Source organism: Thermobia domestica, chromosome 8, assembly GCF_964235325.1.
Source record: "Thermobia domestica chromosome 8, izTheDome1.hap1.1, whole genome shotgun sequence".
NCBI lineage: Eukaryota > Metazoa > Arthropoda > Insecta > Zygentoma > Lepismatidae > Thermobia > Thermobia domestica.
The window spans coordinates 265830763-265854647 of NC_137461.1; the positions used below are offsets into that span (position 1 = coordinate 265830763).

General features: G+C 33.5%; 1 protein-coding gene across 10 annotated transcripts in view; it reads left to right on the forward strand.

Moving 5' to 3' along the window:
* Positions 1 to 23885, forward strand: part of Rim (Rab3 interacting molecule) — a 516869-nt gene that overhangs the window by 425096 nt on the left and 67888 nt on the right. For all 10 annotated transcript variants that reach the window (XM_081769756.1, XM_081769757.1, XM_081769750.1 and 7 more), the window contains 3 exons: positions 1771 to 1915; positions 17111 to 17189; positions 19509 to 19713. In XM_081769756.1, the coding sequence (XP_081625882.1) occupies positions 1771 to 1915; positions 17111 to 17189; positions 19509 to 19713 (429 nt within the window). The remainder of the gene's footprint in view (positions 1 to 1770; positions 1916 to 17110; positions 17190 to 19508; positions 19714 to 23885) is intronic.

Genomic DNA, 23885 nt, shown 5'->3' on the forward strand with positions numbered 1-23885 from the left:
TATCGTCCATTAATTGTAGTCTCCTTCGACCGCTCCCTCTCTTTTCTCCTACCATACTCTTTAAAACGTTCCTCATGATACAGTTCCTTCTTAGCCAATGTCCCAATCAATTTCTCTTCTCTTCTTAATAGTATCTAAAATGGTCCTTTTCTCCCCTACCATTTCTAACACCCTTTCATTCGTTTTCCACTCGACCCAGCTAATTCTGTCCTTTCTTCTCCATACACACATTTCAAAAGTTCCCACTCGTTTCTCATAATTTTTACGTAATGTCCATGTTCCGGATCCATACAGTACAATACTCCACACGAAGCATTTTATGAGTCTTTTTCTCAACTCTTTATTCAAGGACTCACAAAATAGTATTATCTTCCTCCCAAAGGCTTCTTTCGCCATTCCTATCCTTGCTTTTTTATTTCACGTTCACAAAACTCGTCAAATTTTGGGAACGAATGACATATTTCTTTGAGCGTCACAACTATTAAGGTTTTCTCTTCTTTCTCGAAAACCACGCATGCGAATTTACCGACACTCACATGTTATTTTGTGCAGCTCCATTTGGTCTATCGAACGATATGTATATAAGAAGAAATTAGCATTTAAAAGATAATGATGGTCTTAGGCTATAGCTCATTAACCACACCATTTGTATCACTGTCTTAATAATGTCATAATGAAGACATTTTAAATGGAAATTTGAGATTAGTTCTATCTCAATAGGTGGCATGGTTCCCATTCAGCATATTTTTTTTAGGTTTACAAGGAAACTTGTTTTTCTTAATTTTTTCAAAAACTAGTCATGAGGTTTTATTCTCACGCGTATAATTTATTTTAGTATCTCTCACGCGTGCTTTATTTTAGTATCTGTGAATAAAATATTATGTTCCTGATTGATTCTATGTTCTGTCAACCCGGATTTTTCTGATTGATTTAATCTGATGTAACTATTGTGTTCTTTGTATCTGGCTTCAATGGTCCATCTTGTTTGTCCGACGTATGCCTTGCCACATTCACATGGGATGCGAAAAACCCCAGGTGTTCGAAGGCCCAGATCGTCTTTGGCTGGTCACAATAAGTTCTTTATTTTTGCTGGAGGTTTATGTGTTGTTCTGATGTTGTACCTGGCGAATAGTCTGCTAAGCTTTCCAGAAATGGTGCCGGTAAGGAAGACAGATGAAGAACGGAAGAACACAATCTTCCACCAAACCCTCTAGCACGTCCCTCATGATACAGTTCCTTCTTAACCAAAGTTCCAACTAGTTTCTCTTCCTTTTCCGAATATCCAAAATTATTCTTTTCTCTCCCAGCATTTTTAACACCCTCTCTCGACCCAACTAATTCTCTCTATTCTTCTCCACACTCACATTTAGAAAGCTTTCAGTCGTTTCTCATCACTTTCACTAGTCACAATGAATCGACAATACAGAATAGACCTAGGTGCATATCAAGCGAATACTTTTCCAGGCACATTATAGTATATGAAACATTTACTACCTAATATTTACAAAATTATATACCTATCTGCATTTGCAAAACTTTTTTTTATTTTTATTTTTATTTTTTTTTATTTTGTGTTACCTCTTCATACTTGTTTGTAAAAATGTCTTATATATGTTATTGAATATTCGTAGTCTAACAATGCGTATTTAAGCCACTTTTCCCCTTTATTTACTATTACATCACAGATAATATACTGTAAGTGTCAATAAGGAATATGTAAATATTTACAGCTACGATTAACCCGTCTTCTTTTTAATTTTCTCTTTTTAGGCCACACAGCCCCGTTCCATCCCACTCATATCCTCCACGTTTGTCATCACGGTCTGCTACAGCAACTCCAACCGGGTCACCTAAAAAGCGCCAGCTGCCCCAAATTCCTGCAAGTCTGCAGTTTTCCAGGAATAAGGTCACTCAGGTAAGATGTACAATTATTTTTGTAAAAAGAACTTTATTTTTAAAGAATATTTGTTTTGAAGATTATAAGGAGCAAATAAGATGCCTCATGTGAAGAAAAATTGAAGAAAAACAAGTATTAATATGTAAAGACTATCATGCCGATCTCTTCATAGCAAAATCTATGTTCGTTTTATTAACTAGACCAGTACTAATTGGTAACCTTTTCATCATAACGAATAGAAAAATATCAAAATCTGTCCCCAAAGTAAATGCTATCTGTTTTCATGATTTTATCATATTTTTCGTTAGAAAGATTTATATACTGTACACAGAATATTTTATCTAACATTGCGTGTTCAAATATTTGCAAAACGAAGCAAAATATCGGAAACCTACTTGTACAGAAATGTACTTACGTCAGTGGCTTATAAAATTAGAGGCTATGTACAGGCCAGCAAATTCATAAAATGTTACTGTAGATTTCATTTATGTTTTGTTTGATTTTGTAAACATTTCAGGTTGCAACATTAGGTAAAAGCTCTATACTATCTACAGTCTATTATATTGTATACTATTGATTATAATAGTTGTCGGTAAAGAATTTGCCATAGTAGGTTAGGAGAAAAATCAATATATATAAAAATGAAAGTGACTTATGCTTGCGTTTCCTAATCTCTTGAACCATCCGACCAATTTCGATCAAATTTTCAACATAGATGAGACTCGGACCTGGGATAGTTTTTATCTATTCATTTTGACGGAACAACGTAGGGGAGGGGAGATATAAAAATAAATAAAATTTAATTACTCTTGAACCACACCAGACCGATCTCAAATTTTAAACATAGATGAGATTTGGGCCTGGGATGGATTTTATCATTTCATTTTGACGGAACAACATAGGGGTAGGGGAGGAGTGGAAGATATATATAAAAATCGATCTATATAAAAATAAAAGTGACTATATTTATGACTTAATAACTCTTGAATGTGACCTACCCGTCTCCCCAAACGAATCCAAAACAATCTGACAAATTTAGGGAAATATTAAAGTTTTTAAATGACCACAATTATGAACAACTCTTAACATGTGGAAATCAGGTAATTTCTTTACAATTGACAGACAAAACCCATAACTCGATTCTCCATTGGTCCAGTCCATTACAGATAAAGGGAGATCTGGAATACCAATGTAACAATTATATGAATTACCCGACCGATCTCAATCAAATTTTAAACATAGGTGAGGTTCGGGCCTAGGATGGTTTTTATCATATCACTTTGATAGTGCAACTTAGGGGAGGGGGAGATATATTTACAATGATCGAAAATCATCGATATTAGTGTCGAATCTATAGTTTTTGGACTCGCTGAGATGAATAGTGACACTTGTGATATCGTTTATATCCAAATTCAGCCCCGCAACTTGGACGACGAGGAGAAAGAGACACATAAATATGATCGTAAATGACCAATATCAGTGTCGAATCCATACTTTTCGGGATCACTGAAATGAACAGTCACACTTCCGATGATGTTTAAATACAAAGTCAGCCCACGATAGTAATATTTAATTTTTACTGTTATTTTTACCAAGCACATGACATAAGGAGTTGTGCATTTCAGATTGTTATTTCAATCCCGCGAAGTGGGTAATCAACGCTAGTATTTAAATAAAAGCCACTAAACTTTCTAATGGGCGTTATGTTGTTTTGCTTTCTTTAGCGCGTTTTATTTTTTAGGGAGATAGGATTATTATACTAAAATGATAGAACATTGAGTTAGTTGTTTATTAAAATATTATATTTAAAAGATAATGTTACGGATTGATTACAGTAACTACAGAATTTGAGATTTAGTTTAAAGCAGGTTTTATATTATTACGTAGAAGGCTTTAAGAGAATAAAAGTGATATTAATCTAATAGATGGTAACTATTATTTGTAGTTTGTAAACTTAATGCATATAATTCTTATTTTTTCCTCAAGAGGCAACTTGTTTAATTAATATATTTAGAACTCATAGCTATTGTATTCTAGCTTAAATAGGTTAAGGAAGGTGAATTTGTTTATGTAGGAGCTTTCAGAATTTAAAGTAGTAAAGCAATGTTCTTACATTAAAAAGACTATCAACATTCAATGATATATACAGGGTGTTTCAAAACAACACTGACAAAGTTTGGTAGGTGATTCCTAACAAGATACGACAAAAAAGTATAGAGCAACCTGGGTGCATACATCCGTCATTTCGGAGCTATAGGCTGCCGAAAACATGAAAAAGTGATCTTTAAAGGTCCATAGCTCCAACACTGTGGGGCGTACCGTAGTTGGGTCAAGACTTTACCTAGGAACTAATATGTGCCTTATCCAAATATCCATGTTTCAGAATCGTGCGGTACTCCACAACAATTTTTTTATAGGGATAGTTGGTGGGTACTTCAAATTATATGCCCGTAGGCAAACACACTCTATAGAAGTTGTTGCGTGAATACCACAGGATTCTGAAACATGTATTTTTTGGATAGCGCATATATTAGTTCCTGCGTGAAGTCTTGACCCGACTACGGTAGGTCCAATAATATTGGGACTATGGACCTTTAAAGTTCAAATTTTCGTTTTCGGCAGCCTATAATTCCGAAAGGAAGCATTTGTGCATTCAGATTGGTCTATACTTTTTGTCTTACCTTGGTGTCAGGAATCACCTCCGAAACGTCGATGTTTTTGAAATACCCTGTATAGAGTCTTCGCAGATACGAATATCTGCTGATATATCACTGATCCAGTAAAGTTTTTCGTGGATGTATTTTTAGTTTTTTGTAGATGGTAAATTAAATATACGGATACTAGTGAAAAAGATGAGATTTTTATTTCTATTCTTCCAAACACTACTAATTATTGATGTCGTGTATTAAAGTGTGGTTACTCTTTTCGGATAAATAATCACGAAAGCAAAATGATATTTCGTTGGATTTTCTTGCTTTACTTCCTTTGTTATCAACACCTTATAATAAATATGAAGTGATAGTAATATTATGCGAGTTTGTATGGGGTGGCTTACTTCTGAAGAACATTTTGTCTTCATTCACTTTTCCGTTCTAAACAAAGACACTCATGTCTTCTAAGCAATGCAATTATAGCAATGAAAAAAAATCGCTCTAAAATTAATTCACAAATACGATGGCTTATCAACTTGGCAATTTTCTTGTCATAAATCTTTTTCTCAGGGAATTTTAAGTACGTATGTTTTTCATTAATTTTGTAATTTGTTTTTTGCGTGATTTTTTTTTCATTTTGTTTAGCGTTTCACATAAAAAAGGAAGAGATCATATTTAAAGATTTGCTTGAAGTTTATTTATACCACATCAATTGATATCATATTGATAGGATTCACAAAAGTATAAAGAAGATATTTACAATTATTTATTTAGAAACTGTTTTTGAAATAATAATGGTCGTAGAACAAACGTATGGTATGTTTTCTACTATCTCATTATTTGTGGATGTAGAGTCCATCCACAAATAATGAGATAGTAGAAAATATGGATGGATGTAGAGATGTTGCGGCTGCAGATACGATATTTTGTAATTACAAAGACCTAAATACATTTCAACTTTTTCTTTTTAATCGTCGATAACCATAAATCTTAAATAGCTTGAAAATTAACCTTATAGATGCTAACATTAAATATGGCCCTTTCATTGTAAAACTATGCATCTCTGTGCAAACACTTTCACATTTATTTATCATATTACAATCATTCTTGCGTATTGCCCAATTTCAAAAACACTCTTGTTCAATTTACAAAATTCTTGGGATTTTTTTAAACCATCTTAATTTCTATACCTCAAAATAAGGAAAATAAGTTTTGTAAAATGTAAAATAAATACCTGAACATATTAAAGGAAGTAAATTAGCTGAAATTATCTATTAACAAATCATAAAGACTGAAAAAACACATTTCAAAAAAGTGTTTTTTGAAATGTGTTTTTCAAAAAACGTTTTGTGTGAATAAGGGACTTCTGGAATGGGACGACTAATGTACGACGCACTGCATAACTACGAACAACATGTGTCCATAATATATTACATCTCATGAGCCATTGTTCGCTAACACACTTCTCCTAAGTAATAATTATGCGAACTCTGTCCGAACCTCCATATTAACAAAATATATCACCTGACAAATTCTTAATTAATGAAAACATAGTCCCAACTTCATGTTAAAGTATTATAAGACTCATATAAACTATTACATAGACAAAACATGTCTTATTTATACCAAATACACTACTATTAAATTCATGTTTCTATCCACCGATATAATCGAAATACTTCATTTTTGGACCTTTAAGTTTGCTCTTTACTCTAGTTTTCTCTCGGGTAATATGGTAATTCTGTATGAATAATATGTTAAACGTACAAATCATATCGTTTCTTTACTTTAACGTGTTGAATATGTACTTTTTACTTTAAATATGTATCTGTTATGAAGATAACATATAATCTATGTAGCCGGCAAAAAATGATTCAATTGTTAATTAGCCGATGAAAAAGAAGTCACTTACTGTGATCTTATTACAGCGATATTATAATACAGAGTTCGGCGGTGATCGTGATAGTGACAACTTCCCCTAGTGTTGTATGCAGAAGAGGAAGGGGATTAAGTGATAATTTCACACATATTTACACTTAATCACAAATACATTCACATACACCCGTAAATACTCTACGCACTTTTATTTTATTTATTTATTTATTTATTTATTTATTTATTTATTTTTATTTTTTTATTATTTTTTTTTTTTTTTTTACTTTTCCCAAATTTTATACCCTGACCATCGGCCTTCTCATCTCGCTACCACTCCTTCTTGATTTTGACTTTGATTCACCCTCATTGTGACAATTCTCTGATTTATCTGATTTTGATATGTTTTTTTCACCTAATCACGACTACACAGAATTATATTTTTAATTTCTTTCTATTTCTTAAGTATATAATTCAGGCATTACGACCCAAATGTCGAATTCAATAATTTCATATTTTTAGCACACTTGACCTAAGTGCTGGTGCACCTAATTGATAAACACCGGTAATGGTGATGAAGATAAGACAAGATACTATAATATTAAGTAAATATTGACACCAGATATATATATATGATCATTGTCCTGATAAATTATTGTGGACATACCCGAGATTGTTTTAAAAAGTTTAGTTAAATATATATTTAATTATGTGATGAACAAGATGTTTCCCACAACGCATTTTAAAGGTAATATAAGGAAAAAAAATAGAGTCAACGTTGCACTGTTAGTTTTCTTACGTTCTACAGCATGCTTCTTTAGTATCATATTAAGAATACCTATATTTTTACTTATTCCTATAAAGTATATAGTTTCTGATTCATCCAGAATTATTTCTACAAATATCTCTTGCTCCATATTTTTCTTGCTGTTGCTATTACGTTTTCTTGGTAATTCATAGTCGTTTCTCTTTTGCAGAACATCTACTTTAAATTTACTACCCTTGTTGCTACATATTTTCAAATTTATTCCATCCAATGCAATATTTCTTCTTAAATACTTAAATGGGCCCTATCTTCAATTCTTCAATATTTTTTTCCACCGTCAAGGAAACTTTTTCCTTCTGTTTCTTTCTTTTTCTTTTCTTTTTGTTCACTGACGCTTGGACACCCATTATAATTAACAACTAATCTTACATTTGATTACAAATATTAACTTAGACTAACTGTACACGTCTGTCATTTACCAATTGCAGAAATTTTCAGTAGAGAGTTTCATCTTCTTCAGAGCGTTTTCGTAAAGCCTCCACTGCAAACTCATTACATCACATGACATCAATCGTTGTAGAATAGAAGTATCAAGCAGAAAATATCTTCTAGTAATAAAAATAATATGTATATCCTTGATACTACTAATAGCAATATAAGTTGCACTCTAAATATTTGAACTTTCACAAAACCTTTCTGAAACTCTTCTTGATATATTCAAAAAAAAACTTCCCTAAATTGTGCAGATGTACTATGTGGTTGCCGCCTTGAGACTATAAACAGTACTAATCTTCTATTTTCAATATTTTCTACTGCTTTTGGCTTGCCCTAAGTATTTACAAAGTAAATTATTTTATTTATCATATAATACAATTTGTTGACACACTTCTATTTATTTTACAGGAAGCATTAGTTGGAATTCTTATACAATAATCATCATCATCATAAGTATTCCGCCACTATTGGCAGGTCACTTGCTGCAGCTGAGAAGCTTTCATGCTCCACGGTCTTCCGCTAACCTCTTTGCCCTCACGTACGATTTCTCTGTTTTGATTTTGTCCATTAATTGTAGTCTCCTTCACCCTTTCCCTTTCTTTCCTGCCCCCATACCCTCTAGCACGTTCCTCATGATACAGTTCCTTCTTACCCAATGTCCCAACCAGTTTCTCTTCCCCTTCTTAATAATATCTAAAATTGTACTTTTCTTCCTCGCCATTTCTAACACCTTTTCATTCGTTTTCCGTTTGGTCCAGCTAATTAATTCCATTCCTCTCCAGATCCAAATTTCGAAAGTTTCCAGTCATTTTTCACCATTTTTGCTTAGTGCCCATGTTTGTGATCCATATAGCACAATACTGACAACATATTATACAGTAATAATAATAGTAAAAATATTCTACGTAGTTTTTCCTATTATTCTGTAAACTAACGAACATTTAAACTAAGTTGATTGCTGCTAAATGAACGTCCAAAATTTTTTTTTAGACAAATGAACTATCGATACCACTTTAATCTTACTATTGAGAGAATATCGACTGCAATTTACATAAATAACGTTGAAATAATCATGTATTTGTTATGGCAGCACTAAAACTGCTGAAATGTATTTATAATTTTTGATATGATAATACATCTCAAATCATAGACGGATTATGATAATACACCTCAAATTATAGACGGATTTTTATAATCTCACTTAGGTGAAGGAATTATCATCACCCGAGATAGTTGCCCACAAAAGTCTCCATTAAATTCCAATAGAAAATGGCGTAATTGAAATTTTAATTGTTTCCGTTTCACTTGCCTTCTGTCTAAATAACTTTTTTTTTTTTTTAATTACTTTAACTTTTCATGCCTGTTCGACGTACACGTACACGGACCCTCGTATATTCTGTACAACGACTCACCAAAGGTAGTCATCAACCTGGTTCGGCCAATGATATCAGTGAATCTTGTGTGGCAGTAATTGTTTACACATAAAAATATCTTCAATAATTATATACACTATTATTCTCACCTTTTCTATCGAAATTACAAGTCGATGATCGGTATTAAATGGTTTATTAGTTGATACTCTTTTAACGTATTTTCACTCAAAACTGTCTTACAAACATACGTGTTGATTAGGTATCTATAAACAGCTACATAGCAACGAATTATACAATAATGTATATTTTTTTACATATATCAAAAACATTCTTCTTCTGTTATTTTAAATTGACATTATCTCAAGTATAGTGCTTGAGTATGAGCACTTTCTGCCCAAGGTACAAGTAATTATTAAACGATACAAAGTATCTCGTTGTATAAAAATGTCGCCCGACGATGGGACTGAATATAAAAGTTACAAGCGAGCTTAGCTTTTATATTTAAGAACCACTGGTCCGTTTACAAATAATGATGTTACATTACTTATGTCCTTTACATTTTGATCGCCCCTCGTATATATATATCTTCCTTAAGCTTCATATATATATAAATACATTTATAATAAATCTTTTATTCCATTATCATTTATCTTTTTATTACAAAAACGTCGTCGCTTGATAATATAATTACTGAAGGGTGCGCAGTCAAAATCGTAAGAGGCAAATTACCTTTTAAAAACATAAATCACAATGATTAGCATTTTCAATCATTATTAAAACGGTGATGTTAAGAAAAATAATATTTGATCTTTCCAGGGCGCATTATATGATAACTACGTTAGATGATGTTTTAAAATATACATTGTATCCATAAGGCATCAGAATATAGAAGAATCTTATTCGGGTAATATATAAAGTAGCGCATAAAGACAGTCGTCGGATAAATGACTTAATAGAATGAACCTTATTCTTAACATAATCTTTAACAACAAATTCTCAACACAAATCCATATAATATAAATAACCTTTGCCTTTGATCAATTATAAATCGAATTATAATTCTTCACATTAACAAAAGAGAATTAAAAATCATTTGAAAATTATCATTGGTTAATAAGAATTAAAGAAAATTAAATTAAGAAAAATCAAAAATTAAACGTAACCTACGTTTAGACGAACAAAAGGAAGAAAATAAATCTATTTTTACACAAACAGAAAACACTCTTATATATATATATATATATATATATATATATATATATATATATATATATATATATATATATATATATATATATATATATATATATATATATATATATATATTTTATCGGTGTTTAACCCATTGATTTTGACAGGTATTTTAGCTGTACTGTATGATTTTAAAAATACAAAATTTTCTTCAACATCAAAACCATCATTGACATTATCATCTTCGGACCAACAACGATTTACTACAGGCATAAATTGATACTGACATCTATTGATTGCTATTTCCGAATAATTATTTACAGATATGTCATGTAAAAGGTCGTTTTCATCATTAACATGAACACAAAAATTTGAAGATAAATGTTCATAAGAATCGATAGCTGATATGGGTTTTACATTATCGCATAAATTTGAAAGTAAATGTTCATGAGAATCTATAGCTGATATGGGTTTAACCCCTACTACATCAGCTGCAGTTAGTTTAAATTCATACTCGTGTATGGTTCCAATAAAGTGCATTGTACTGCACAATCGTGATTATGTCCCGTATTGTTATTCTGTACAAGAATTGTGTCATTCTCTTGATTTTGATGCGGAATGCCATCTCTTGAATTACGACTACGTCTATCCATGTAGTTTACTGTATTCCTTGAATTTCGCCATGTATTACGTCTATTTTTAAATCTATTTTGGTTATATGGTCTAACATAAGGATTGCCACGATTAATTAGGTTAGGTGGATTTCCAACATATCTTTGCCTATTTTGTTCGTTCGGATTGCTTAAATTCACTCGATTTAGGTTGTGTTCCGTATCGTTCGCTTTACGGATATTTAGATTACGAACAGGTACAAAGTGATCTGAATTATTTTTAATTTTACCTACTCCCGCTTGATGATTCTGAGCGTGGTATTGAGTTTCATAACATTGTACAAGCATTAATAAATGATTAAAACTCATACACTGGGTAGAAAACAGGATCTGTTGTAGTTTAAACGGTAGCAAATTTCTGATTGATGCAATTACTCTGGATTCTGATTGCAACGGATTAACGACTTTTAATTCGTTATATGTATTTACAACAAAGTCAACAACAGATTTGTGCAAACGAGGATTGAAAGGTTGATTTCTAATCGTGGCATCTCTGTTTGCAAGCAAAAAGTCATTTTCGTAATTTGCAATCAGCGCAGCTTTAAATTCCTCATATGTATTGACGTGATCTCGTACTGCTTTAAACCATAAAGAACATGGTGGGAGCAATAAATGAGGGATTAGTTTCATATATTGCGATTTATCTATACACATTATATTGCACTCATCCTGAAATTTTTCTAAGAAAGAGGTAGCGTTTTCGTTACATTTACCACTGAACTTACTCATCGCACGTATTTCACTCATCTTTACACTTAACTTTACCTTTCTTTCACCTTTCCGTGTTCGTGTTGAGTGACAATTCCTACCTACTGCATGATGTGTAGTTCCACCATCTCTTTTACGCCCATCTGTATTCCTTGGATGAATTTCTTCCAAAATAATGTCCTCATCGGATGGGTTACTAGAAGATGAGATAATGCGAGGTTCACATTGATCTGCTACGGGTGACTGCGAGGTCATCTCCTGTGAACAAGGGAACTCCAAATGATCATTAACCATGTTGTTTTGGTATGCGTTGTCCTTAATTTGTAGCATCCTGATTTCCTCTTGTAATGCAGATATCAACTGAGTATTCGCACGTATTTTGGTAGAATTATCCGTGACCTGAATCTTTTGTTGCCGTATAGAAGATTCTATTACTTCCAAATCCTTTTTTACACAGTTGACTTCTTGAATTGTATGGTTGTAATTATCCTGGCAATCTTCAGATACTCTTCTTAGCTTTTCATCGAACTGTGATGTAATGTCACTCACCGCCTGGATAATAGATTGTTTCGTCTCTCCGGATGTCTGTTCCAATCGTTTACTTAATTCCTCGTACTGTTTACTGGAAGTCTGCTTTAATTCTTCATACTGTTTACTGGAAGTCTGCTTTAAATTTTCCGACATCTGGGCTAAACTTTGTTCCAATCGTTGTTCTTGTCTCTGTAAAGCCATTAAGATTTTGTCTTCTAACGATGACATTTCGGGTACAACAGGAGCTGTATTTTGTTTTTCGTTATCACTGTCACCAATTTCTTTTTCCATTACCTCACCGATCATCATTTTTCTTGTGATTATTTTACCACTTCGAAGTATAGTAAAGTTCGTAGTCATGAACCTTATTACAGAAGTAAATTCACCCTTACTTTATACTTCAGGGTAAGAATTTACAAAGTTCCCGGGTGACGTAAACCAAAAATTTTACAACGACTCACCAAAGGTAGTCATCAACCTGGTTCGGCTAATGATATCAGTGAATCTTGTGTGGCAGTAATTGTTTACACATAAAAATATCTTCAATAATTATATACACTATTATTCTCACCTTTTCTATCGAAATTACAAGTCGATGATCGGTATTAAATGGTTTATTAGTTGATACTCTTTTAACGTATTTTCACTCAAAACTGTCTTACAAACATACGTGTTGATTAGGTATCTATAAACAGCTACATAGCAACGAATTATACAATAATGTATATTTTTTTACATATATCAAAAACATTCTTCTTCTGTTATTTTAAATTGACATTATCTCAAGTATAGTGCTTGAGTATGAGCACTTTCTGCCCAAGGTACAAGTAATTATTAAACGATACAAAGTATCTCGTTGTATCTGCCATCTGCCTATTACTCAAGAGTAGATTGCCATCTGCATAGCAATCTTTGGTTTTCCTTCTTATTACGTGAAATTAGTGCGATTGTCTCACTTTATTACTGAAGCTGAGAAATAATATCGCAGGAGCGGGTAAAGGGCATCAAAATGGACGAAATTCGTACGCTTTTAGTGAAAAGTGACAGTAAAGATTCAATTTACCAGATTATAAAATAAGACTGTGTTTCGAAGCATGTTTTAAATTGTAGCACACAAAATTGAACTTCTAAGCTAACAAAAACACAAGACAAAAGGATATTTTGTAAGTGCAACATGGAAGTTTTTATTATTATAGTATCAATATCATTGTTTATACATTTTTGTGTAGTGTGAAATTTCGTTTACAAGTTCTGAAAATTTCATTGTAACTAAGCAAATGATTTTTAAGATATGTTCAATTTTGTGACGTTATGCGAAAATTGCTGTTTTGGTGATTTAAAATTTCCACCTCTCGCAGCGGTTGATGGATATTAAACTCCAGGCTCGAAGGGTTAAATTCTTAAAGCATCATTGATGCAATTAATATCTCCGGAAAATTTTACGAGTGAAAGAATCTACATGCTAAAACTGTTTGTTAGTCTTTCCTTGTACGGATCCAGGGAATTAGCTTCCTTGTTTATGATACGGTAAATATAGACAGGTGGCCCTATGTAATTTACAGCCTCGTGCAACAGCATCATTCCTTTTTATTCTTAGAAAGAATACATCTAAGGTCACGATTTAAAGTACGTTACCCCATCTTAACTTTAGTATTGGTAACCATAAATTACACAGCCACACACACACACACACAAATAGAAGTTCTGTGAAGCGAACCCCAGGTTATCGATTCGATTCGATTTTGTTACAAAGATTCCAAACTTCAAAACCCCAGAACGATTGCCCGTGTCAATTCCTTCTTATGGGTGAAAAACTTGAGCCATTTAGGATAGGGATTATACGCGTAATACAGCTATGCAAAAAATTAAAGTTCTGTACATCGAACCCCAGGGTATCGATTCGATTCGATTTTGTTACAAAGATTCCAAACTTCAAAACCCCAGAACGATTGCCCGTGTCAATTCCTTCTTATGGGTGAAAAACTTGAGCCATTTAGGATAGGGATTATACACGTAATACAGCTATGCAAAAAAAAAAAATAAATAAATAAATAAATAAATAAAATAAAAAAATAAAATAAAATAAAAATAAAAAAAATAAAATAAATAAAATAAAGTTCTGTACATCGAACCCCACTGTATCGATTAGATTCGATTTTGTTACAAAGATTCCAAACTTTAAAACCCCAGAACGATTGCCCGTGTCAATTCCATTCTTATGGGTGAAAAACTTGAGCCATTTAGGATAGGGATTATACACGTAATACAGCTATGCAAAAAAAAAAAAAAAAAAAAAAAAAAATTAAAGTTCTGTACATCGAACCCCAGGGTAGCGATTAGATTTGATTTTGTTACAAAGATTCCAAACTTTAAAACCCAGGACGATTGACCGTGTCAATTCCTTCTTATGGGTGAAAAACTTGAGCCATTTAGGATAGGGATTATACACGTAATACAGCTATGCAAAAAATTAAAGTTCTGTACATCGAACCCCAGGGTATCGATTCGATTCGATTTTGTTACAAAGATTCCAAACTTCAAAACCCCAGAACGATTGCCCGTGTCAATTCCTTCTTATGGGTGAAAAACTTGAGCCATTTAGGATAGGGATTATACACGTAATACAGCTATGCAAAAAAAAAAAAAAAAAAAAAAAATTAAAGTTCTGTACATCGAACCCCAGGGTATCGATTAGATTCGATTTTGTTACAAAGATTCCAAACTTTAAAACTCAGGACGATTGACCGTGTGAATTCCTTCTTATGGGTGAAAAACTTGAGCCATTTAGGATAGGGATTATACACGTAATACAGCTATGCAAAAAATAAAAGTTCTGTGAAGCGAACTCCAGGGTATGGATTCGATGTATTCTGTTACACAGAATCCAAATTTCGAAACCCCAGAACGATTGATCGTATCAATTTTTTGTTACAGACGAAAAATTTAAACGATTTTGGCTAAGGAAAATGCACGTAACACAGCTATACAAAAAAACATTTTAAAAAATTCGCCCATAAAATATTGACACGGTGAATCGTACTGAGGTCTCAAAATTTGGATTCTGTGTAACAAGATACATTGAATCCATACCCTGGGGTACACTGCACGGAAGTTTTTTTTTTTTTTTTTTTTTGCTTCAAGTTCAAGTTCTCGTCGACGCTGCCAATTAAAAAAAAGGTAATACACTATGTGATCAAAAGTTTCCGGACACCCTTACAAACATACGTTTTTCATATTAGGTGTATTGTGCTGCCACCTACTGCCAGGTACTCATTATCAGCGACCTCAGTAGTCACTAGACATCGTGAGAAAGCAGAATGGGGCGCTCCGCGGAACTCACGGACTTTGAACGTGGTCAGATGATTGGGAGTCACTTGTGTCAGAAGTCTGTACGCGAGATTTGCACACTTCTAAACATCCCTAGGTCCACTGTGTCTGATGTGATAGTGAAGTGGAAACGTGAAGTGACACGTACAGCACAAAAGCGTACAGGCCGACCTCGTCTGTTGACTGACAGAGACCGCCGACAATTGAAGAGGGTCGTAAAGTGTAATAGGTAGACATCTATCCAGACCATCACACAGGAATTCCAAACTGCATTAGGATCCACTCCAAGTACTATGACAGTTAGGTGTGAGGTGAGAAAACTTGAATTTCATTGTCGAGCGACTGCTCACAAGCCACACATCACGCAGGCAAATGTCAAACGACGCCTCGCTTCGTGTAAGGAGCGTAAACATTGAAAGATTGAACAGTGGAAAAACGTTGTGTGGAGTGACGAAACACGGTACACAATGTGGCGATCCGCTGGCAGGGTATGGGTATGGTGAATGCCCGGTGAACGTCATCTGTCAGCGTGTGTAATGCCAACAGTAAAATTCGGAGATGGTGGTGTTATGGTGTGGTCGTGTTTTTCTTGGAGGGGGCTTGCACCCCTTGTTGTTTTGCGTGGCACTCTCACAGCGCAGGTCTTCATTGATGTTTTAAGCACCTTCTTGCTTCCCACTGTTGAAGAGCAATTCGGGGATGTCGATTGCATCTTTCAACACGATCGAGCACCTGTTCATACTTGCCGCCCTTTGGCGGACTGGTTACACGACCATAACATCCCTGTAATGGACTGGCCTGCACAGAGTCCTGACTTGAATCCTATAGAACACCTTTGGGATGTTTTGGAACGCCGACTTCGTGCCAGAACTCACTGACCTATATCGATACCTCTCCTCAGTTCAGCACTCCGTGAAGAATGGGCTGCCATTCCCCAAGAAACTTTCCAACACCTGATTGAAAGTATGCCTGCGAGAGTGGAAGCTGTCATCAAGGCTAAGGGTGGGTCAACACCATATTGAATTCCAGAAGTACCGATGGAGGGCGCCGCGAACTTGTAAGTCATTTTCAGCCAGGTGTCCGGATACTTTTGATCAGATAGTGTACATTAGTTACAGCATCATATTGACTTCGCATCTTGTAGAATGAAGAGCCATAGAAGCACATTTAATAAACTACACTTTTATTTATAAAGTAGATCATTATTGAATTGCTTATAATAATAATGATAATATTAATAATAATGATAAATTTTACATATAAAAAATACTAGTTTCATACTCACGAAATCAGAAATAAAGCCAGAGTAGTCCAATTTTTGTCCCATTTCAAAGTTCAATTTTCGTATCTTATAATTTTGTGAACTTTATGCCAATTTTTTTCCTCAAGTTCCAAATACATGTGTTACCTGTGTTATTCAGGGTTGAGCCGGCGCAAATATTGAGAAACCTTTAACAGCATCACTGGAGTAGTATCTTAAGAAAGTTTACAGAGAACAGCCAATGTCTTCTCTGTTAACTAATTGAAATATACCTTTATCCTTTATCTATCATGTAATACACACTGAAATGTTCATTTATGAAACTGAAATATTTACTTTCTAAATATGATTATTATTTATATTTCAGGACTTGGAGGACAGAGCTAAAATGATGAAAATGAGAATGCGGCAAATGCAGACATACAGAAGTTTGGGACCCTTACCAGGTAAGAAAAAGTATCTAGTAGTTATTAATAAATGTAGAAACGAATTTCAAAATATATGCTCATGACGACTAAGGAAATGAATAGATACCGAGAAATTGAATTTTATGAAGTCGAGTACAGCTTGTCCGCTCTGTGACAATAATGGTCTTCTGATAGATAATAGTTTGTCCTGGTCTTAACATATTGCAAAATTATCTCGTGAATTATCATCTGTGATTTTCCTAATAAGATCACTTGTTCACATTTTAAGCAGAAAAGTAGTACTAACAGCTTACCATGCCCTGTTCCATAGCAAAATCAGATATGGAATAGCCTTTTGGGATTTATCCACTGAATTTAAGAAAGTTTTTATACTCTAAAAGAAAATGATAAGAATAGTCACCAATACTCATATTATACTTCTTGCAGAACGCTATTCAAAGACCTAAATATTCTTCCACTTACTTCATTGTATATACACAAAACATTACTTTTGGTTCATAAGAAACAAGAAGTGTCCAAAAAGAATTCAGATAAACATGGATATAATACGAGAACGAAGCCACATCTCCAAGTTCCTCTTCATAATAGTACTTTGTTTTCGAAAACAATTGCATACAAAGGTGTACAACTCTTGAACTCATTGTCTAATCAAATTAAGTCTCTTACCAAACATGAAAGTTCAAAAAGTCAGATATGTTCTATACAATATGGCAATCAGCCAATGTAAATAGTCATTGAATGCAATAAAATTCAATTGAATTGAATTCAATTCAATTGGCTTACAAATTAAAAATACCATAACAATAAGCAAACACGTGTTAAAGAAAATGCTAGAGTTTCCAAAGTGAGACAAGTATGTGGTTTATTGTTACACTCTGGTGGAATATTTCTTTATTAATTGTATAGTTTTCGATTAATCTATGTTATATAATAATTAGATATTGTTTAATGTTATTAGTGCTTGTTTTGGAATCCAAAGTACCAGTACTTACCATGATTTTATTATTATACACGTTATGATTGACTGCGAAGGCAAATATCAAAATCTAAACGAATGAAGGAAATTAACAGGTGGTGCACCTTTTAAATGGATGTAATATATTCTTGTTCCGGTTTTCAAATCGATTTAAATTGAACAATTCATTTCATAAACTTAAAAAAAGCTAGAAAAATTGAATTTCTTTTAATTTCAGAAGAAAAAATGTCAGTACTGCGTACCAATGCGTACCGTCAGCAAAGAGAACTGGGTATGAGTCTGGCAAAGTGCCCATTTTCGGTATAAAAGGCCTGTGTTACGATTTAAGTTTTATCATTTTCCATTTACAAGTTCTAACTGCATTAAGCAGCTATTATAATTATTCTGTATTCACAGAATATAATTACATTTTCTAATTCTCTCTTTTAAGTACAATGGTAAATCTTTAATTTCATATTTTCGATTTGCTGAACATCAGGTGGACATCCTACATCTCACTTGGCCCACGAATTCGCTTGATTTCAACGTTATCGAGAAAATTTGGGACATGTTGGAACGGGCAGTGTAAAGGAGACATCAACATCCTCCCACGTTGCCATTCTGCAGGATCAGTTGTTCCTGGAATGGGCCAAAATGGACTTGAACGTCATTCTCTCCAAGATTTACAGCATGCCACAGAAAATCAAAGCTATAATTCGTGCCCGTGGTGATGTAACGACTTATTGAAAAATTAAGTACGCGTTTCTTAATTTTTTTGTCCGGGATTCTTGTTAGTATGCGTACTATCGGCACATTGGAAAATATAAGTAAACTGGCGAGTATGTACAACATGAATCCAAGTGAATAATATATAAAATGTAATATCTCGTAAATTTGAAAAGCATGTACAGCTGACTCATTATAACTACCTTACTTACCTTATCACTTGGTGCTACAGCCCTGGGTGGGCTTTGGCCTCTTCCACTATTTGCCTCCACTCTTCCCGATCTCTGCATTTTTTTTTTTTTTCCATCCTCGAACCTTCAGTTTTTCCAAATCACTTTCTACCCCGTCCAGCCATCTGATTTTTGGCCTTCCTTTTCTTTTGCTAGAGTAGAGTCTTTCTTTCATGATTTTGTATGGCATCCTGTCGCTGTGCATTCTTATAAGGTGCTCTCCTAGCCACCTTAGTCGATTCGATTTTATAAACCTGACTACATCCTGATTCTCTATTATGTCGTTGATCTCTTCGTTAGTTCTGATTCTCCAGGTTTCTTGTTCTTTAATGACTCATTGTAACTAGATGAGTATATTAACGCCATATATCCTCCTATAATTATTCATAAGTCTTTGTTATATAGTTCTTCGTTTTGATATTGTAGGCCAGAACTCCAGAATGCACAGTGGGATTAGTGACAATGATTTACCATCAAGGCTTCCTGGCGAGAAGCATATGCGATCCTCCCGCCCCACTGTCTCCCCTGATGTTCTCGACTTCGGCGACAGTGATATTGAAAGTGTTGTCAGTGTAACTAGTGCCTTGTCTACCCAATCTGAACGTCCTGGGGTATCCAGAGGGATGAGTGGGTGAGTTAATAATATTTGATCTTTTCATAAATTCATGTCGCAACAAGTATTTTTTTTTCTTTTTTATATCTATATTTACTAGTTTTCAAGGTTGTGTCTTATTTAAGTGGAGAAACAGTAAAGCGAGTCTTAAGCGCAAAATAAGATAACCTTTCAATAATTACTATCTTGCGTTTAAAACATGCTTTTTCTATGTCTGAACTAACCTAACTTAAGGTATCTTAGGTTAGGTTAGTACAAGGATAAAAATAATTTTAAATGTAAGATAATCTTCCATGTAGAATTGTTTCGTAGAATACCATGATAGAAGTTGAATAGTTTACTAATATGTACTACAAAATTTTTAAATTTTAAAAGCCTGCTTTACTAAAAATAATAAAATTTACCATTTTTCTTTTGCTTGTTTAATAATAAGGGAAAGGAGAAAGCGACTTATCACATAGATAATGTTATTCTACAACAGAAAATATGAACCTAAAGAATTTTCAGTATTGTTATCTATAAAAATTACAGTATTGTCAGAATAACATTACCCCCAAACTCTAAGTTAAGGCAGCGACTAGAGGAACGAACTCAACTGCATTTGGTTACATGTCATGTTGTTTTGGTATCCTGAGAACTAACTACTTTTTAAATAATAGTTGTATTTAATTTGTAAGAAACAAAAGAGTTTTAACATATAGTAATTAAAATTAAATAATAATGTTATTTAAAAACTAGTTCACAGGATACCTAAACAACATGATACGTAATCAAATGCTGTTAAGTTAGTTCCTCTAGTCACTACTTTAATTTAGATTTTACGGGAATTGCTATTCAGGAAATATTGTAATCTCTATAAATGGCAACACTGAAAATTAAAGTGTACAATCTTAAAGAAACACTGAAAATTAGATTGATTTTATAAAGGGCCTATCTGGTTGCAATGATTTGAACAAACTGTGGGAAAGATGGCTGAAATTAATCTCAAATGTAAAAGAGACTAAGTAAATTCTATATTTCAAAAGCAAATTGTTTTAAAATGGATGGAACATAGTTAAAAAGCACGAAATATTACATTAATGTCAATGGAAAATCAATGAAAAACAAGTAATTCGACACCTATCTCAGAAATCAAAAGAGGGAGACGGCTAAAAATCAGTTTAAATATAGAAAAGACTACGTAAATTCTACATTCCGAGAGCAAATTCTCCTAAAGTGAATGGAACATAGTAAAGCATCACGAAACATGATGGAAAATGGAAAATCAACGAAAAAAAAAACTCGTCTACATATCTGAAACACTGTAATAAGGAGATGGTTAATTGAAACCATAACGAAAAAAATGAAGTCGTCTTCATATCTGAAACACTATAATAAGGAGATGGTTAATTGAAACCATATTTCAAAGATATAATGAAGACCTTAAAGACGATGTGTAGCACGTAAGGTAAAAATATGTGTAGAACATTATCGAAAGTTAAGTTGTTTGAGTAAAATCAATAATAATGATAACATATATGAATCTTCTGCGAATTACCCAGGGTTACCTACGCGGAGATTACGTGCTTAAAATATTTCACATCTGCATTTGGAATCAACAGACTCGATTTAGCACGTAACGTGACTTTTGACCTGATCACGTGACACAGTCTGGTCATTATGACAAACCGGATAGGCTCTTTTTGTAGTTTTTTTTTATGAGTATGTTAGAAGTACGATAACGATAATATAAAGTTAAGTAATTAAAATTTATATTTTAAAAGCGTACAACGTTAGTGTTTTTTTTTTTTTTTTTTTTTTTTTTTTTGCACTAACATAATTTGTAAAATATAGGCCAATATTATGGATGCGTTAAAATATTAAATAATACTTTTGATAAAGTGGATACTTTCAAATATTTAGGATCAATATTAACAGACGAAAATCATATTCACGAAGAAATTAAATGTCGACTAAAAGCAGGGAATTCGTGTTACTATTCGGTTCAAAATCTCTTGTCGTCGCGAATTCTGTCGAGGAATTTGAAGCTTAAAATATATAAAACGATAATCATGCCTGTTGTTCTGTATGGTTGCGAAACATGGTCGCTTACTCTGAGGGAAGAAGATAGACTGAAAGTATTTGAGAACAGGATCCTGAGAAGAATATTCGGACCCAAGAGGAACGAGAATGGGGAATGGCGGAAGCTTCATAACGAGGAACTACATAGTTTATACGGTTTACCCAACATTGTTAGGGTCGTCAAGTCTAGGAGGCTTAGGTGGGCAGGTCATGTAGCTAGAATGGAAGAAAGTAGAAACGCTTTCAAAGTCTTGACTGGTAGACCCATAGGAAAACGACCATTAGGAAGACCTAGGCGCAGATGGGAGGATAATATTAAGATGGATCTCGCAGAGATAGGAATACAAAGTAGAAACTGGATCCAATTAGCTAAGGATAGAAGTCAGTGGAGAGCTTTTGTGAACGCGGCACTGAACCTCCGGGTTCCATAGGCCATAGAGTTAGTTAGTTAGTTTTAGGCCAATATAATTTTTATGGAGTTTGGTAAATATCATAATTTTTTACAGTTTTAAATGTGTCACGTCAATTTAATCGAAATATATAAAAAGATATAGGTTTTTAGTTGTTAAAAAAGAAACAAAATGAAAAACAAGAGAGATGGAATTGGATAGAGGAAATTAACGAAGGTTAAAAATAAAAAAAAATAGTAAAAAGTTATAAATTGTAAAAATAAATAAATAAATAGTAAAAAGTTATAAATAGATCATCACGCCAAAAAAGAATCTAGTAGACTATGAACCAAATTCATATCTATAAAACATTTAATTTTCTAAATATCCCTACTTAAAAATTGATCAGTTTAAAATAATAGTTACATCAATCTACAAAATTGACTATTCTGTACTTCTTTAAGTTTTAAAGTGATAAATATTTCCCGTACCAACCAATTACATTCTTAATAGGATATGTTTAATTTGAAAAAAAAATACTTAAATACAATTTTAAATATCTCTGCGACGTAAACGTAAGTAAAAATAAAACAAAATAAAAAGCAACACGGATGGGATACCAAAAAGTAAGTTGATTTATTTGTCTCTACTACATCTCTACAATATATTAGTTTTATTTTTACGAAATATTATATTCAAGTTGATTATCAATAGTTATATACATGAGCGTCAACCTAGAAACATAATACTATAAAGTAACGCGTAGTCATATAAACCAAGCTCTGAACATCCTTGTATGTCAACACTTCTTTTGTTTTTTCCGTAAAGAAAGCCGTATGTTGGTAAAAAAATATAAGAAACTTAACGTAAAGGGTGGAGCAGAGGAAACGCATGGTTTTTCAACTGCTAGTAGCCTACTCGGTGACGAGTAGAGGTATTGATTTTGAGTGACTGTTGGCAGACAGCTCAGACAATGCAATTTCAGTCGCTATAGAGCGTTGGAGCGTAGAGGATTATGTGTTCGCGGTCGAGCAGTTCTTTAAAAACAATGATTCTGTGGTCACGGTTCAACATCTTTTCCGTCGAAGTTTATTGTCGAACGTCGAGGTACAGTCCCAAATCGAAACACTATACTCGGATGGGTGTCAGCTTTCAGAAGCACTGGATCTGAGATTAAAATGAAAGCACCTTGTCTTCCCCGTTCAGTTCGAATCCCGAAAAAAGTAGACAGACTGAAAACGGATGATCTTGCTAGTCCGAAACGATCCACTAGACGACAGGCTGATCGCTAGGTATGTCAGGTAGTTCGCTTCATCGCGTCTTACACGATGATCTCAAATTTCACCCGTACAAAATAATGATTGTCCAGCAGGTAAATGAAACGGATTTTGTGCAGCGCAGAGAATTTTGTGTTATAATGCACGCTATTCTTACGGAAGATGCAAATATCTCAGTATTCATGAGTGATGAAGCCCATTTTCATCTGGATGGTTATGTTAATGTACAGAACTGCCCTACACTCCGACGCTCCATAGCGATTGAAACTGCATTTTCTGAGCTGTCTGCGAACGGTAGCTCAAAATTAATTCCCGTACTCGTCGTCGAGTACTAGCAATTAAAAAAAAAAAAAAAAAAAAAAAAAAAAAAAAAAGATAAAATAAAAAATAAAGAATGCATTTCCTCTGCTCCACCTTGTAATAGCTTCAACAGGGACAGTAGAGCAGCTAGTTATGTTTTAAA